This window comes from Diuraphis noxia, unplaced genomic scaffold, assembly GCF_037042655.1.
Source record: "Diuraphis noxia isolate RWA-SAM2 unplaced genomic scaffold, SU_Dnox_SAM2 contig0001, whole genome shotgun sequence".
NCBI classification, from domain to species: domain Eukaryota; kingdom Metazoa; phylum Arthropoda; class Insecta; order Hemiptera; family Aphididae; genus Diuraphis; species Diuraphis noxia.
The window spans coordinates 95652896-95671172 of record NW_028301711.1 but is presented as its reverse complement, the minus strand read 5'-3'; the positions used below and the strand labels follow the sequence as shown (position 1 = coordinate 95671172).

Below are 18277 nucleotides of genomic sequence, written 5' to 3'. Positions count from 1 at the left end.
TTGAATTGTCCATCGTCAAACTGAGGTACAATCTTTTCGACATAATTTTCCATTCTAGGTATTGCATTTTTGGCAGTTACAAACGGTACTGCAAGTTCAAAGTCATGATCATCGTCCTCACTATCTTCCGACGAAGAGAAAAATAAAACATCTCCAACTAGTTGTAAAGCTAGTCCAACTAACTCTTCGTCATTAAAGTCATCCATTAATAACGAGGTAACTATTAGCTATTACTAATTAGAATTTATAATTATTTTGATTATTGAGTGAATGGTCAAATTAAATAAAAATACGTGAACGTGATAACTCATAAAGTGATAACATTGAAATGATCGCGCCTGAATAATAAATTGCGTTCGTCTTGGACATTGCTTACTAGCGCTTATGCCAAGACGAACAGTATCGTTATCGTGAGCACTGTAATCGCAAAAGCGTCCAAGACGAACGCACCAATAAGCTGTCTGTATTATTTATAAAATAGTAAAAAATAAATATGAAATGTTTAATTTTTATTGGTATGGATTGAAAACTTAAAACAAGGTTTTTCATAAGTGTTCATAGAATAACCAACATAATAATTATCTAAAAAATATATTAACACAGTTTTTTTAAAAGAAAATTTAACAAAAAATAAGATTTTAGTTATTTTGTTATAATTTGAAAATTGTTTTCGTTTGTAATAAGTATGTTATAATCATTGGGTGACAATACAAAACGTAGGTACTATTTGAATTTTAGATTCTGAGCGGAGCGAGGAATGCATTGATTTTACAATGATGTATTTTTTTTTGTGTTTGTCATCAAAATGGGGCATTAAAAATGCTTTGATTTTCGACTTCAGTACCTCGTTCGATCAGAAAGTGAATCTAGTTGATACTTTTGGGAGGTTAGAAGTAAAAAAATCTTAATACTTTTCTAAATAATCGAGAAAAACAAACTAAAAATTAAGGGAAAAACGGGAAATTTTACGCACAATCAATTTTCGACAAAATCGATTTTGGTTTTTGATGTAATTTTAAAACAAATGACCATAGATACATGAAATTTTCACCGAATGTTTATATAAGTATATTCTATCCACCATGCAATTTTAAAATTGTTTTGATTTAAGTTGAACTATTCATAGGCATTTGAAATTTTCGATCATTATTAGTTTTTTTAAAATTAATATTGATAAAAATTTATTTGTTTGGCAGAAAAGCTTGAAAATTTAATACAAGGCTCTTAGCATATTGTTACAATAGCAGTTTAAAAATAAAAGAAATTCATAGTCACAATTTTTTTTAATAAGCATTCAAAGTTTGAATTTTGACAACATACGTAAAAATCACGAAAATTCATAAATTATTTTATGTTAGAAATTCATAAAAAGTTTTCCTTTTATATCTAAGATTTGAAAATTTAATACATGACTCCTATCATATTTTTACAGTAGCAGTTGAAAAATAAAATAAATTCATAGCCACAATTTGTTTTTATAAGCATTCAATGTTTGAATTTTGACAAAATAAGTAAAAATCTCGAAAATTCGTAAATTATTTTATGCTAGAAATTCATAAAAAATTTCCTTTTTAAATCTAAGATCTGACAGTTTTTAATAATCTATAATATTTCCTAGACAGATAAACCGTCTCCGATCAGAATCGTTTTTCGTATACAATGATATAATTATTATAATTAATTTACAATTAGTAATGTGTAGGGCAGAGGACTTGTAGCATTTGCATATTTTTTTTGCACAGCCACAAAAATAGCAGAGTACGAAACAAATACGTTTCATGCTTCCACAAAGCTAGTTTTGAAATTTTATTGTGCATATAAATGCATATTTTACGTTTTTTTGGTTTGTAGGGCATATTTTACACTGTTATACGCTATTTTGAGACATATTTTACTTGAATCGATTTTTTCCACAGTGACATTTTTATTTCAAAAAATACAGTCAAAATGTTTGGATAAAAATGTATTTATTTTTAATTTTTGTCGTTTAATATGGTTTTTGACCGTCCTCGGGCACACATTTTTCTTAGAAGCGATAACGATTTTAACGTAAACTATATCTACGACATAACCACCACAGATACGTGTGTACACCATGCGAGCTTTTATTCGATTAGGATTTATTTATAAAACGTTTCTAGACACGACAAGAATCAATATTTTAGTATTTAGTCTCAGTCAGTTCAGCGGAATCGTGTTATCGTGTTATTAGCCGTATAATATTAGAAATTTATTTGAACATTTAAATTTAATAATTTCAAATTTGTAATAAAATGCCGAAAGTTAAACAGCATTTAAGTAGTCGGTTAAATTGTTTTGTGTCTGAGTTTGGTGCCCGTATGTTTTCGACCGACGGTAGAGTCCTGTACTGTAACTATTTTGACGTTAAAGTAGGGAGTGAAAAACGGTTTAATGTTACGCAACACATTAATACAGATAAACACAAAAATTCCGTCAAACGTAAAGAAAAAAACCAAAATGCACTTGAATTGGGAAAAGTACAACAATTGGTGAGTAATTCTAAAAAATCATCTTTCAATAAAGACTTATGTTCTGCAATGCTATCAGCCAACATACCTCTTAATAAGCTAGGTAACGTTCAATTAAAACAGTTTTTGGAAAAATATACGGGGAAACAAATTCCGGCCATTACTACTTTGCGCAAAGGCTATGTCGATGAAATTTATTCTAAAACTATTAATAAAATTAGAAATGCTGTCACTGGTAAAAAGATCTGGGTATCGATATAGATGAGACCACCGACTCATTGGGCCGATATATTGCAAACTTAGTAATCGGTACTCTTGAAACCGATGGTCCAGGCCAAACATTTTTATTGAATTCCGAAGTACTGACCAAAGCTAATCATTCGACTATTGCGCAATTATTTGATAATTCGATGCATTTATTGTGGCCAGAAAAAGTGCGTCACGACGACGTCCTACTGTTTTTAAGTGATGCGGCGCCTTATATGGTGAAATCCGGGAAATCAATTCCAACATTTTATCCTAAAGTTATTCACGTTACTTGTATTGTGCACGGACTTCATCTTATTGCTGAAAAAATTCGGGCAAATTATTGTAAAGTTGATAAAATCATCGCAAATGTCAAAAAAGTATTTTTGAAGGCGCTCTATCGTGTTGCAATATTTAAAGATAAAGCGCCCAATATTCCACTACCGCCAGCACCTATTTTAACAAGATGGGGGACGTGGATAAGAGCCGTTGTTTATTACTGTGAACACCTTGAAGTTATTAAATCTATTGTCGACTCTTTGGATAAGGAAGACGCTATTTCTATTGCAAATTAACAAAAGTATTTTTCTGAAGCAAGCCTTGCGGCAAATTTAGTATTTATCAAGTCACATTATGGATTTTCACCTGATACAATTACCAGTCTTGAAGCAAAAAATATTTTACTTAATCATGCAATCGATGCAGTGCAAAATGTTAATTTGAAATTGTGTCAAGTCCCTGGTCCAATTGGAAAAATTGTTAAAGAAAAAATGAATGATGTTCTGAAAAAAAAAAAATCGGATATCAAAGTTTAATTCGAATTTCAAACATTTTAAATGGCGAAGAAACTTCAATGGACGAACTACCCGAAAATCTTAGCATAAATGATTTGGTCTACTACAAATACGCTCCAGTTAACTCTGTCGACGTTGAAAGGTAATTTTCAATGTTCAAAGTTCTTTTGGCAGACTATATAGACAATCTTTTCAGTTTGAAAATTTAAAAAAAACATTTGATCGTTCAATGTAATTTTCAAGGTAAAAGTATTATAATAATTAAATATGTAATGACTAAAATTATTTTTATTAAACCATGGGTATTATTTTTTTTTTAGAGTCAGAAAATGTAGAAAATTATGAAAATTAAGAAAATTAAGTAAAATCTATTAATTAGTATTAATGTAATAAATAAATTAATAATAATGTTAATGTATTATGTATTTATTATTTAAATAAAAAGGCTAAAAAAAATTTTAAGTGCATATTTTAATTGCATATTATGGGGGTTTTTTTAGTGCATAAGTGCTTGCATATTTAGAGCTTTTTTAGAGCTACAAGTCCTCTGCCCTAGTGATAATGTTTTGTACACCATATTTGATTATCAGGTATTTTTGAACAATTTTGCGATGAGGAAAACCGTAAGTGATTTTCTGAATTTAAAAAAAATAAAAAAATACCTAATGGTTTTTGTAAGAACATTTTGGAAACTAAATTCCAAAATCGCAAGGTTAGAATTAAGTATACCTATTCAAAATATTGTTGCCTAATGGCTAGTAATATATTTTATCTAGGTACCTACGTACATGTGTGGCTATTATTACAATTTGTATTACATTATTTATTATTTTGGTATGGGGTAGATTTGAATCTTCATTAATGGGGTAGATAATAGGGTGTAATATAGGTCTCTTCTTTTTGGAATACCTATCTTGTGGTTGGAGTAAACTAGTTTACTGGATTTATACCACAACATGTGGGTTTATCTATAAGAAAACCCAAAAAACTAGCTTTTCACGTTAAAAAAAAGTTGAAAAGAAAACATCTAAACCTAATTGTAAACATGTTTTTTTTTTACTATCAAAATAAATAAAAAGTTTAATTTGATTTAATATTTATTTATGTTCAACATTCAAATGTGGCCCTTTAAATTAATTAAGACACGTATTCAAATCCTATTAATTATATTGGCATTACCAGAAAATATTTTTATCTCGTAACATTACATTTTCTTTTATAAAATTAAGGACTTCATGTATACAAATAATGTTACCTTCAAGTCCATAACGGCTAATAAGTAGTAGGTATAGGAATTTTTATATAAGTTGATTAAATTATATAGCATTATGGGTATAACATTGATTATGTAGGTATGTATTATGTTATCAGTGCTTGACTTGGCAAAATTAAAGTTAAGAGACTTATGTTAAGAGCATCCCCATAATTTTTTAAACGTTACTAAACCGTGAGAGCTACGCCCCACACCCACATCTTTAAATCATATAAAAAATATTTATAAATAATCAGATTATAAAAAAATTATTATTAATATTATATTGTATACTATAGTTATAACTTATAAAATATAATAACAAACACAAAAGTAACCAAGTAAACACAATTTACTTTAACTATTTATTTATAACATAATTCCTTAACCAATATTCCGATACTTTAAAATTAGAACAGGAAATTGACAAAAGCTCATTAATGACATTAACACAATCTATGATCAAGGAAATAATACCGAAAGTTGGAGTACGTTCAAAGTTTACTAACCAACTTAATATTTTAAAGTAAAATGTGCAAATTGAGGTACTTACTTAAATCAAATATTATTTGAATATTATAAAACTATAACATATATTTATTTTAATAGGATGTTATAATAAATGTAATGGGATGTAGTAATGAATCTGAGACTGAGCATTTGGATTTTAATATAACTGAAGTAAACATGATTGATACTTCAGTAGAATTGATTAACGATAGTAACAAAGGTATTCAAGTTAGTCTTCTGACAAAGTGAAGGTAGTCAATTTGGAGGTATGATTATTATTATATATTATTGATATTAAGTTGTTAATTTTCAAGAGCATAGGTTAGAAAAAAAATTATTTTCATAAATTCTAACCAAATGTTCATTCTTTATAGCAGACTTTTCTCCAACCTATAGCACAAGAACTTAAGAAAATTCTGAACTCTTCTCATGAAGGGAAACATATATATGAAAGTTATCAAATATATAATTTGTATCAAAATTGAATCATAGACTATCATGTTCACAAGAATCCTAATGAAAAGTTATCTATATGCACAATACAGCAACTTGCTTTAAGTATTGTTCCTTACCTAACCTAACTTTTTCCAAATGAGTCAGCACATACTTACTTTGTACCCTACAAGAAAGAGAATGGATTTATTAGACCAAACAGAGGAAAGTTGTGGGATCGTTATTCTAATGTCCGAAAAGATATTAGAAAATTAAATAATAACATCTTGAATGAGTCTGAGAAAATCATAAATACTACTGATATTAATGTTGATCAAGGTTCATATATTATTATATTATTTATATTTGTACCTGTAAAATAGTTTTTAATTTTAACATAACATTTAGGAGCTATTGAGAATGATATACTTTGGCTGAAAAATAATCATGAACCCATGAATATTGTCATTGATAAATGGAACATTACTAGGAACTATAGACACAAAGAAATGATGGTTTACAAAAAAGAACTTTATTATTTTAAAGAATTTCCATCTATTACAGATGGTCAAGGTTATCAGTTGGTTAGTAAGACTTAGTTCAATCAATCTCAAAAATATTCATGTATAATATTATGTGGGTAAATTAAAAACTGCAATTGTAAGAAAAATAATACATGGTAGCTTATGTGTATATTATGTACACCTTCTTATTTAGAATGAAAATATATGCACATTGGCATAATTTACTTACTATAAAAACTTAATGTAGGTAATTTTAAAATGATTTACATCGTTTTTTGATTTATACTTGGAAATAATAGGTGATAATAAATTAGTGGGTTATAATGCCTATTATAATGATACCACAATAATGTATAATATTCTAGATTGAAAAGGATTTTAAAATGTATCCTCAAAAAGAAGTTATCTTTTGTGATAAATTTCCTAGTTTGATCGAAATTTTACCAAATCATATAAAAAAGTTTAAGCCTAAACTAATGAAAGATCCAAACTATTTGGTATTGGCTGATCTACAAACATCTAATTCACCAGGCAAATAGAATAATTTATTTTAGTACAATGTTTATTTATTTATATAGTTTTATAAATTGCTATTTTGTATGTACATATTAGATCATATTACTGCTGCATTGATTTTAATCTTAAGGATATTCCTATCATTAACTATGAACATATCGTCTAATGTTGGTGGGACACGAAAAAGAAAAAAAGAAAGCTGGATACCTTCAAATGAAGAAATTTCAGAAGGCTTTATCGTTATTCTAAAAGTAAAGTGATTATAAAAATATTATGTCGATCATTGAACTTAACATAAGTACTTTATTTTTGCAGAGTGTTGCTCAATTAAAAGAAATTGTTAATATCAAAACAACTAAGGCTATTTCATTTGGGCTAACTGTTCAGCCATAAGTTGCTTTGCTTTGTTCAGATCCTCAGAATGAATTGGTAGTAGCAGCATCGTATGTAATAATAAACAAATATACATATAAAGCAGAAACACCGCTAAAAGCTATAGATATCTGTTTCAAAGTTTTTTTGCTCTTAATTTAAAATATCCTGTACAATGACCACGTGTGGGAATTTATTCAAAAATTCTTTTATGATATCACTTCTAAAACAGATAAAAAATATCAATGTGTTGACAATATTATTAATGATTTTAAACTTTCATAATTTTGGTTAAACTATGTTTCTTTAAATCATTTAATTTTTTTATGTATTTTTTTTTTTTATAATATTTATTTCTTAGGTAGTTTGTACCTACTTATTATATACTTTAAATTTATATTCAATTTAATTAAAAATGCCTCAATGTTTTCAATGCTTTTCTCAATTCAGTAATTATGATTTATTTTTTCTACATCTTAAAATTTACCATCCACATATTTCTCCTTACAAATGTCTTGAAATTAATTGTTTTAGAACTTTTAACTGTATTAAATCATTTAAAAAAACATGTTATAGTTCATGGTAATAACTTGAATGAATAAACTATTTTAAATCCAAAAAATATTCAAACTCTTCCTATTGATCATGTAAATATTAGTCACGAAACTGATAATTTAAATATTAATGTGAATAATTCTCAATCGACCAACAATAATATTATTGAAAATTATGAATCTTTTGTCTATAATAAAGCAATAGTGTTATTATCAAAATGGTATAATGAATTAGGTGTGCCGAGAAATAAAATTCAAATTATTATTGATGATTTAACCTCATTTTTAAAAGATATTTATAAATTTACACAAATTTCAAAATATTCTAAATTTTCTAGTTCTTTAAAATATATCGGTAAAACTGTAATGTATTCTTTAGAAATAAAAACAAATTTAGCTTCTATTTTAAATTATCCATAAATTATATAGAAAACTCTAATTTTGTTTCTTGGATTGAAGTAAAAAATATTCATTACACAACAAATAATATGCATTTGGTATTGGATATTTCAGATTTACCTGTTTTTGGTTTTTTAAAATACATTTCTATATTACCTGACATTACAGCTTTAGGTATTTTTGAAGTGCTTAAAACAATTAATTTTAATGAACATTTACAATCATATTATGTTGAAAAAACTCGAATCATATATTCTTTAAGCTTAACTGATTTGCCTAATTTTAGTCCTACATTTTGTTGTAAAAGGCAAAATGGCCTTAGTTATATACCTTTAATATTGTAAGCATTAAAATATATTTGCTAATAAAAATATTAGTTATAAGTTTATATTTTGTTTTTAATTGTCCAAATCTATATACCTAATCCTAGTTAATGGTAAAAAAGTAATTGTTAATATTCATTATGTTATAACGGTTTTAACGGTTTTAACAACTATTTATTATAGTTACATTAATCATTGAATTTTGTTACAGTAACTATAAAAAAATAGTGGATAAATAACTAATTAAACAGTCTTGATAACAATGTTTTATAGTTATATTAAGTAATGTTTTTAGTTACATTAACTATAAATAATATAGACTAGCTAATTTGTACAGTTCTTATAACAATGTTTTGAAGTTGAGTCAAGCAACATGTGAAGTTACAACGACTAAGCAAAAATATAGGATAGCTAATTATATAGGTCTGACAACAAATATTTTATAGTTGTATTAAGCATTGTATTTAGTTATAATAACTAATCGAAAATTTAGGACAACTATTTTGTATAGGTCTAACAACTGTCTATTTTTAGTTGCAATGACCGCAGTTTATAGGTTAGTTCAACTAAATAAATACCACTAAACACGAATGGTAATAACATTTAAATGAATAGCTGTCGCTATGCTAACTTGAAATTTAGGGTTATATGAACTGTTGAGATGGTTACTGCAACTATTATTTTTTTCCGTGATATATATAGGTACCATATATATGATATAAATCAGCGGTCGCCAACTTTTTGGATCTCGCGGACGGACCACTAAATCCATAACTCTAAATTCTAAGGACCACTTATGTCTTGTACTCATTTCTTAAATACCAAGTTATAAAAAAAAATAAAATTAACGCATATTTTATAAAATATCAATAAAGGGTTTTATTATTAATAACAAAATTATTTAAGTTAGTTTAATTATTTGATTAGTGATTACATACAGCGACTTTATAAACTACTTTTGTATATTACGATTATAAACTCACAATATTACAAATAAATATAATGTTCAAATTTGTCTGTGGACTACTAACCTAACCTAACCTAACCAGTTAGCGATCGCTGATATAAATGATAAAGGTAATATACCAATTACCTATATGTATCGTATAATTTATAATTAGATGCTCACAATATATTTTAAAATACAAAATATGTAGGCATGTATTTTAATTTATTACCTATATAATAATATAAATATTATAATACAGAAAAAGGTCTAAAAATTTAAAAAGCATGAACACATCATAAGCAAAAGCTATTTGCCACCCCCAAACATTTGCAGCTTGGGGCATTTTCCACTTTCACCCACCTCTAAATGCGCCACCGATTATATACATATTTGGCGAACTCTAATTCAAGTGTCTACCGTTAGTAAATCTACAATATATCCTATAATATTTTATTATGTAATACATCTTAGTAATACATTTGTGTCTAACATAATGGAGCTTAAAATTTAATCAATGATGGAATTCATGGTACTATAACTTATAAGATAGTTATTAAAGCTATTTAAGATTATATTTAATTAATAATTGAGAACCCCTATAAAATGAACTGATTGAATTTACAGATGATAGTTAGATGAAAATTGAGTAAAGAACATTTTAATATTTTTCACAACAATAACAAGATGAAAATGTAATATCATCTATCCTGTTGTACTTAATTATATTTTAAACATACATATTATTTACTGTAGTTGATGGCATTAGCTCACTTGCCAGTTGCCAGGAAATGAAATTATGTTTCATGGGAATTTGTATTCAATACAATTAGGATTTAGACTTATATAAGATTTAGGTAAGTTAACAAGTACATTAATAGTTTTAAATAATGTATAATTACTTTTCTATTTCAGTCGCAGACTACGGTCTTGAAATTGAACTCAGAACATTGATGAACTATTTTGAACGCTTTTGGATGGACACAGTAACTCCATAGAGGTTTGCAGTATGCAGGCTTCAACATAATAACAAACAACTTTATTGAATCATACCATGCATCACTATTACGGCTGATGGGACAACATCCGCAATTGTACAGATTTTATGGTAATTTTTTTTTTTTATCAAATCAATCACTGAAATTAGATAGTTAGAAGAAGTAATACTCTGATTTGGTAAATATGTTTATAGATCATTTAAGAACAGTGGAGCAAGAAATGATTTCAATAGAGCGATAAATGGACAAAGAGTATGAATAATTGTTATTCCTTCTTGATAAATATATTCAAGTATTTTATGAAAATTGTCATTTATAATATTACATAGGTAGCTCATACAAAGAACAACATTTTTAAGTACAGTGTAAAAGTGTTTCTTCATTAAATACGAGTGTCTATATTTTTTTTTTATCACATTGAGTAGGTATTGAGTAAAATCTATTATTCATTGATCAACTACCTACATGATCTACTGTATTTAACACATGTGATATAATATGTATATAAAATGCAAATAATTACTTAAATGTGTTTCAAATAATTCAAAAAAGTAATTATAATTATAGTTATCAGGAATACTTGAATGAATTATATTAGAAATATATTTTTTCAATACTTAATAATATGATCATAATAAACTAATGATTTTTAAATTGTTTAGGTAAGACAATCAGCTTATAGAATTTATCCACACAATTATATGGCTATTCGGAATGCATGGGTTAATGTGGAGAATGGTAGATACACACTGGAAGAAATCTTACGAAATGTTTCCTACACTCCAGAACAAATAATCAGGAATGAGTTGGGAGAACCAAATTGTAATGATTGATTCTCATTACAAATTATTTATTTATTATTATTTTTTATTCTTATATTATGAAGATAGTTACATATTATTATGTTTACACAAAAGTTTAATTTAACAACAACAAATTACAGACAAATTAATTTATTTGATACATCAGTGTATATATATTTACATATTATATTATAGGGAGGATCATCAGGCGCGATGAATACTTGATAACGGCCGTATTTTACAATGTAACTTTATTTCTTTTATTCTAATACCGGCAATAATTCACAACTTCAAATTATCTTCTTCATTGTGTATTTGTTTCAGCTTCCAACAACTATAAATTCACAAAAAAAAACAGAATAAACAAACCGAAACCAATAACAAAACTATATTCAATCGATTCCAAAAAAAAATCATATTCATAAAAAATGTCATTAATAACGATCTCGACCAACATTTCAAAAACATTTCATACGATACAATAGAAGAAAATTACTTAACTGAAGTCAACAATTATAAAAAAAATTTAAATAACCTACTTAAAGTTTTGCCAAAAAAAAAAAAAATTGATTCCTCGTACACAGTCGACGAAATATTAGAATTAACAGAAGAAAAGCATATTGTAGAATCAATGATGTACAGACCTCCACAAACGCCCATTATAGTAATAAATAAGTTCTCCGGATCAAAACCGAAATTTTATACAAAATCTTCATATGTCAAAATATTCAAAGATTTATATTACTCTAAATAAATTAAAATATATAAAATTAAAAAATTGAATTTTAATAGTTATAAATTTATAATATAGATATTTACAATACTTGTTTCAGCTCCAACCTCATCATAGCTTCCAAGAAAATCCTAAAACATCACAAGGACCATATCAAAACGATAGGTATTACCAAAGGAATACACTTAATTACAAAACTACGTATTTTTTATAGCTATAGGGTGGATATTTTAATAATATAATTATGTTCCGGTTAGGTTACAATATGAGGATTTTTCTTGTAAAGAAAAATGCAAAGACCGTACAAAAGGAAATTGATATCACAGCAAATAATAACGTGTATTAACGACAACGAATAAGGTCGGCATTCGTGAGTGTACTAAATACAAAAATAATTCAGATAATTTAGATCACGTACGTTGTTTCTGTTATTGCGATAACGACAGATGAAACTATCACCGCCCCCTTTTTGTAATGAAATGCCACCCCCCCCCCCAATTAAGCTTGTAACTTCCATTGCCCCCCTGGATAGCTCTAGCTAAACCTATTGTTTGACATATAAGACTATGTCAACGGAGTGTACATCACTACGGTATTGCCGATATTTACGGTTTCTTTTTTGTATAAAAATTAATTAAAAATCGAATAACCATGCGATCGACTTGAATCCTTCACTGTAATATTGCAAATGTTCTTGGCTACCATCCATGCTGGTTTTTGTTTTTGATAACCATAATTTTATGGTTATCATATTATGTCCAAAATATTATTTTATTATTTCGATTATAATGTCATAACCATATTATTTTCAAAATATCATTAAAACAATGCATTATTAACATTATAATAATAATATCTTCAAAATAATATAATATTATTACATTTATGAAATTCTATTAATATTATACAAATAATATTATTGGCAAAATAATTATTTTACATTATATTAATATATTTTTTTAAATATTATTTTTCTGATGAAAATATTATATTAATAAAACATTATCATTACGAAAATGGTATCTGGGAACTTTGACCTTAGTTTATTACAGTTTATGATATGTTTTGTTACAACATGATTTGAAGCTACTATATAGCTTTCTAGATACATATAAAAAATAAATTGTTAAATACTCGTACTAACTTGATTTTATAATAATAGGTTATTTATTGATATAAAATAACAAAATAAACAAAAAACGTTTTAGAAACTAAACTACTTAGGTACCTAAACTAATGTATACGTAAAATTATAGTATAAGTACGTCTTTATTATAAGGATATATAGATGTAAATTTAAAAAAAATGATTCTACTTGTAATTAGGTATTATTTTGTTGTAACTTGCAAGAGTAGATTAATACCTACTTAAATAGATTTTAATACTTACAATACAATTATATACATAATATATTATTTTAATAAAAATATAGTAATCAAGTAAAACAATATTGAAATGGAACTGACCCATCGTTTACAAAATAATCTGCAAATTAATATTCTCGCACATCAATCTCTTCATGACGAGCTCCGGAATTTCCATAGTTTTGAATATCGTCCAAATTATTTAAAAAAATATCCTCAAATTGTTATCCATCTCTTCTTCGTACATAGTTATATAAAATACAACATGCTTTCACGATACAATCAGTAAAATCTGGTTCGACTAATATTGGGGAGTGTAAAACTCTCCATTTATTCGCTAGAATGCCAAAAGCACATTCCACATATCGCCTGGCCCTCGACAACCTGTAGTTGAAAATTTTTTTCTTATCATTGAGTTCACGTCCTAAGTACGGCCTCAATAAATTTTTATGTAGGCCAAACGCTTCATCTGCTACTATGACGAAGGGTTGCGGAGAATCTGTGGTATTAGGTAGGCACACCAGTGCGGAAAGATTTAGTTCTTCGGAATACAGTTTTCTACCAAACGGGCATTCTTTAAAAACGGCTCATCTATTGCTCTTGACTATCTACTGCTCAGTTCTGGCATCTCTTTAGGCTGTAATATATGGTCCATATAACTTTGCACGTTTCTTGAACGATTGTTCCGATTGTACTTCGTCCCAATAAGAATTCGTATTGCAACGCCACAAAATTTGACCCAGTGGATAAATATCTAAAATGTATTTGTTTATATTCATTTTTTCAGTTTACGCAAATATGTATATATTATTTTTTTTAAATATTTTTTTTTTTTTTTTGTGTTAATTATTAGATAAATAATTCATTTCACAGAAAATTTAATCATGATATTTTAGCATGGTTTGATTTTTAACGGCAAATTTTATGGTGGTCCTGGACGGATACCACAAATATGCGTATGGTGGAGAGGTTACACAACAGAAAAACACTTTTTAAGTCGCAGAAGTGCGGTGGTGGATGGTTTATTGTCGGGCAAGAAAACAAGTCACAAAACAATAAAAGGAAACAATATAATATATGCTGAAAAACAGAACAAAGTGAACACACTTGGGTGGAGAGACGGTACGCGCGAGGACGGTGGTAGTGCGATGGTTGTCACTCAAAACGCAGCCGTGGAACTGACTTGCTACAAGCCGGTTCGCGGTACCGGCGGTCGACATTTCCAGGCGCGCTTATCGCGTGTCGGTGTCGGCCGTCGTCGATTGGCGGTTGACAGAGAGAATAGACGGCGCGGGTTTCCGCGCAAAGGCCGTTTGAATTCAAACGACTATTACGCGGGACCGCGTCATAATCCCCCCCCCCACCAAACCGCCAACGACGGCGGTGTGCCAGCCAGTATCGGTGGTGCGTGGTTGTGGGTGGTGGGGTGTAGTTGTGGTAGACACCTTATCCGCGGCCACGTTTTCCTGCTGGTTACAGCGGACGTGACCCGGCGGTGTCTGGGTGTGGTTGTCGACGCCGGCTGTGGGCACTCTTCCGGGGTTCCGGCACGTGTTTCTGGCTGGTGGCAGCGGACGTGGCCCCGGAGTGTCTACTGCCGTCGGGGTGACGCCGGGAGACTATGGAACGTGTTATCGAACACGGTCTCCATGTCCCCCTCGTCACCAAGGTGCGTGTCCGGCCCGTCCAACAGTTCCGCCTCCTCTTCCGCTGATATTTCCATATCAACGAATTGCGAAAAGGCGGCTGTTGGTTGCTCCGTGGTCCCGGCTGTTCCGGCAGGTATTACTACCTCCGGTGCCGTGGCCGCGGTGTTGACCGGGTTAGTGGTTTGGGGGGGCCGTGGTTGGTGCCGGTTTCTCCAGGCGGTGCTGCTGGGACTCATTTTGTTTTTTCGCCCGGTGGTCCCGCAGGCGCTGCTGGTTCCGGCGTTGACGGGCGTTCGGCACGGCTGGTACGGGTGTACGCGTGCAGGTGGCGGCTGTTGATGTCTGCGTGGGTGGCGCAAGACGGCTGACTGCGACGGGCGTCGATTGCTTGGCTACTGCCAGCCGTGGTGCGGGTACCGGGTGCTGTAACGGCGGCCGGATCGGTCGCGCCGCGGTCGCCGGTCGTGGTGTGGCTGTCGGTCGCCTTGTCGTCCCCGGTACTGCCGCTCACCGGGGACTACGCGACCGGTTTGTGCGCACCACTGTTGTGGGGTCGCCGCTCGTCGCCTTTCTGAAGACCTCAGTGCGGTCCTCCCACCCCCGTGTGTACGCGGCCAATAGTACCGGGTCCCGCTGTAGCTGCGCCGTCGTCATCTGGCGTACCCGTGCCGCCGTGGTGGTGTTGGTGGTCTCCTCCAGACTGGCCGCCCTCAGTAGTTGCTGGCTACGTTCCAGCAACTCTGCCGCTTGCTGTATGGCGGTTGGCGGTGTGGTCGGCCGTTGTTGGTCCATGGTATGGATGTTGTTCCGACTAAAATTTGTTGAATTTAGTTATGGGCTTGTTGGTGGGTGGGGTGGTGTAGGGCGGGGTTGTGTTGTGGTCGTCGCCCGTTTGAAGCAGGACACGTGGATTTTGCGTGCGGGCTGTTGGTCCGTGAGGAACACGCCTTTGCCCACGCGTCTGTGTAGCTTCACTGGTCCCCACCATTTCGGTGCGAAGCCGGCGTGAAATTTTTTGTGCGCGCTCGTCAGGTGGTGCGCTTTATAGTACACCATGTCACCTGTTCGGTATTTTGTGTGCGTCTGACCCCCTGTTACAGGTGGTACGTCCAGTACGGCACTTTCCCGTTTTGACCTGTCCCTATCTGTGTGCCCTATCTGGTTGTCCGCTGTCGGAGACAGTGCCCAGTCCCCGGGCCGCTTGCCCTCTCTGCCGAGGACAAGTACCGACGGTGGGTATCCTGTCTGGTCGTTGCGTCTATTCCTGATAGAGAACAGTATGGGGGCTAACTTGGTGTCCCAGGTGTTGTGGTTCCCGTCGACGAGTAGCGCGCGTAGACCTTTTTTTATTTCCTGGTTGCGGCGCTCGACTGGGTTGGCCCTCGGATGATATACCGGAGTTGTCCAGCCCTCGGCCCCCCATCGTTCGATTGCTTTGCACATGTCATTCGATACGAACTGCGGGCCGTTGTCTATTTAGCCATGCTTTTACCATAACGGCCTCTTAAGCGATTTATTACAATAAAACTCAAAATTAGGATTTGACGAAGTAAACTAGCTATACTATTAGGTACAATAATTATAATAATAATTCCATATTTAGATTTGTATTTTCACTAATTACAAATTCAAAATACACAATAATTTATATTATATTTTTAAGAATGTTAAATGATACTTTAATTCCATTAAATACATTTTATCTTAGCGTTGGTTGATTAATTAAATGTTGTAATGATAAGCTGTTTATTATATTGTTAGATGATACTTGTGTGTGTGTATGTCACCAGACATAAATTGTAACATGAATTAATAATAAAGTAATTAACATGTATTTGAAGTAAAGTAATAAAAAGTTGAAAAGTAATTAAGTCATAAAAAAAAAACAAAAATTTTTACAAATATTAAGTACCTACATATATGATGGTAGGATTATTTATAACTGTATAACAATCAGCAATTTATTATAAATAAACAATTTGAATAAAAACACAAATACAATTTATAGGTAATACTAATATAATATACTTATAATTATAATATATAGGTATTATAGGTATTATTATATTATATTATAGCGTGTACCTAGGTATATTTTAATAATCAGCTTGCATTAATCGCGAATTAAAGTTAAGAATTATATGCCACCACCGCGCACGTATCGCAGCTGAAGTCGTGGAAAATCCTACGTGAAGATGATGGTGAGGATCTATCTGAAACCGAGTCAGAGGACGGAGTTGCGGTGAACGCAAGGGGTGGCCATGAATCATGTAAAATGCATCGACAACGGTGTACCTTCAGTGTGGCCACTGTAACGAGTAAAAACATATTGTACCAATTCCATATTGATGTAAATATTATAGAGTCATGATAATGTGCACATAATTATTGTGTACAGTGTACACTAATATCGCGTTCATCTAATAAAGAAATATTAACGCATTATAAATAATAATAATTAATATATTTATAAATAATATAATATTAATTATATATAATAATATAATAATATATATATAATTATAATTTTTAAATAAAATAAAAACTAAAAATAATATAAAGATATTACTGCCCTTTGAATAGTACAATTTTGTTATACCAATTCCTTAAGGATTCAGTCTCAGACATTTTTTTACAAACATAATTGATCTGTAGATTAAAATATGAACAAATTATGGACTTCATTAATAATATGACATGATTAGCTTCAGGTTCATAGTAAAAATTATGAAATTTAATGGATTCAAATATTTTTGAATTAGGCACAAAGAAATGTAATGTTTTATTTACTACTAACATTTTATTCGTTGGTTTGTGGCCAGATTGGTAACTTCTAATATTTCTTTCAGTCTGCAAACAAAGTGTAATTACATCAGAACTTGGGTATGACAACCCACCTTTGTCTCTTAAATTAATTAAAGATTTTAAAAAACAATCTTTTTCTCCAAAAAGTGCATTAACACAGACGTCACATTTTATTTTACCCTCTAACTGATGTGCAACAAATCCAGCTTTATAAATAATAGCTTCTTCAGAGAATTGTGATAATGAATTAGTATTTGTAATATAGTCGTGGTCTTGTAATTGTAATTGTTCTGCATCAACTTCAACATCAATATTTCGAATATGACATGTTTCGTTTATACAATCTGTTGGTTCTTTAATCTCAACACTGGAAGTATTCAGTATACCTATTTGATCTTGAGGTATACAGTTTCCCAATCCACCATCACGAATTGTGGCATGTATTATTAACTTGCGATATGACGAACGGAATTGACGTGCTGTGGGATTGTTATTGTATCCTCCATGGGACCTAACTGCTCCAAAAAAGAGTTCCAGGTGATCCTGACTAAATTTATAAATGGGTAAA

At 30.8% G+C, this 18277-nt stretch overlaps 2 protein-coding genes and 1 pseudogene across 2 annotated transcripts; 1 reads left to right on the top strand and 2 right to left on the bottom strand.

Moving 5' to 3' along the window:
• Positions 1-2273: 2273 nt before the first annotated feature.
• LOC149062560 (uncharacterized) lies at positions 2274-7156 on the top strand (annotated as a pseudogene).
• Positions 7157-14846: 7690 nt separating this feature from the next.
• On the bottom strand, positions 14847-15696 carry LOC149062559 (uncharacterized). The gene is given in 2 exon segments (XM_089215359.1): positions 14847-15105; positions 15107-15696. Coding segments are annotated over 2 exon segments (849 nt in total).
• Positions 15697-15735: 39 nt separating this feature from the next.
• On the bottom strand, positions 15736-16347 carry LOC149062558 (uncharacterized). The gene has a single exon (XM_089215358.1). It carries the CDS (start codon positions 16345-16347, stop codon positions 15736-15738), a length of 612 nt encoding a protein of 203 aa, XP_089071484.1.
• Between the last annotated feature and the right edge of the window lie 1930 nt (positions 16348-18277).

Bases quoted from the DNA above. Each gene is read 5' to 3' on its own strand.
- LOC149062558 (XM_089215358.1), bottom strand. From the start codon at position 16,347: ATGTGCAAAGCAATCGAACGATGGGGGGCCGAGGGCTGGACAACTCCG.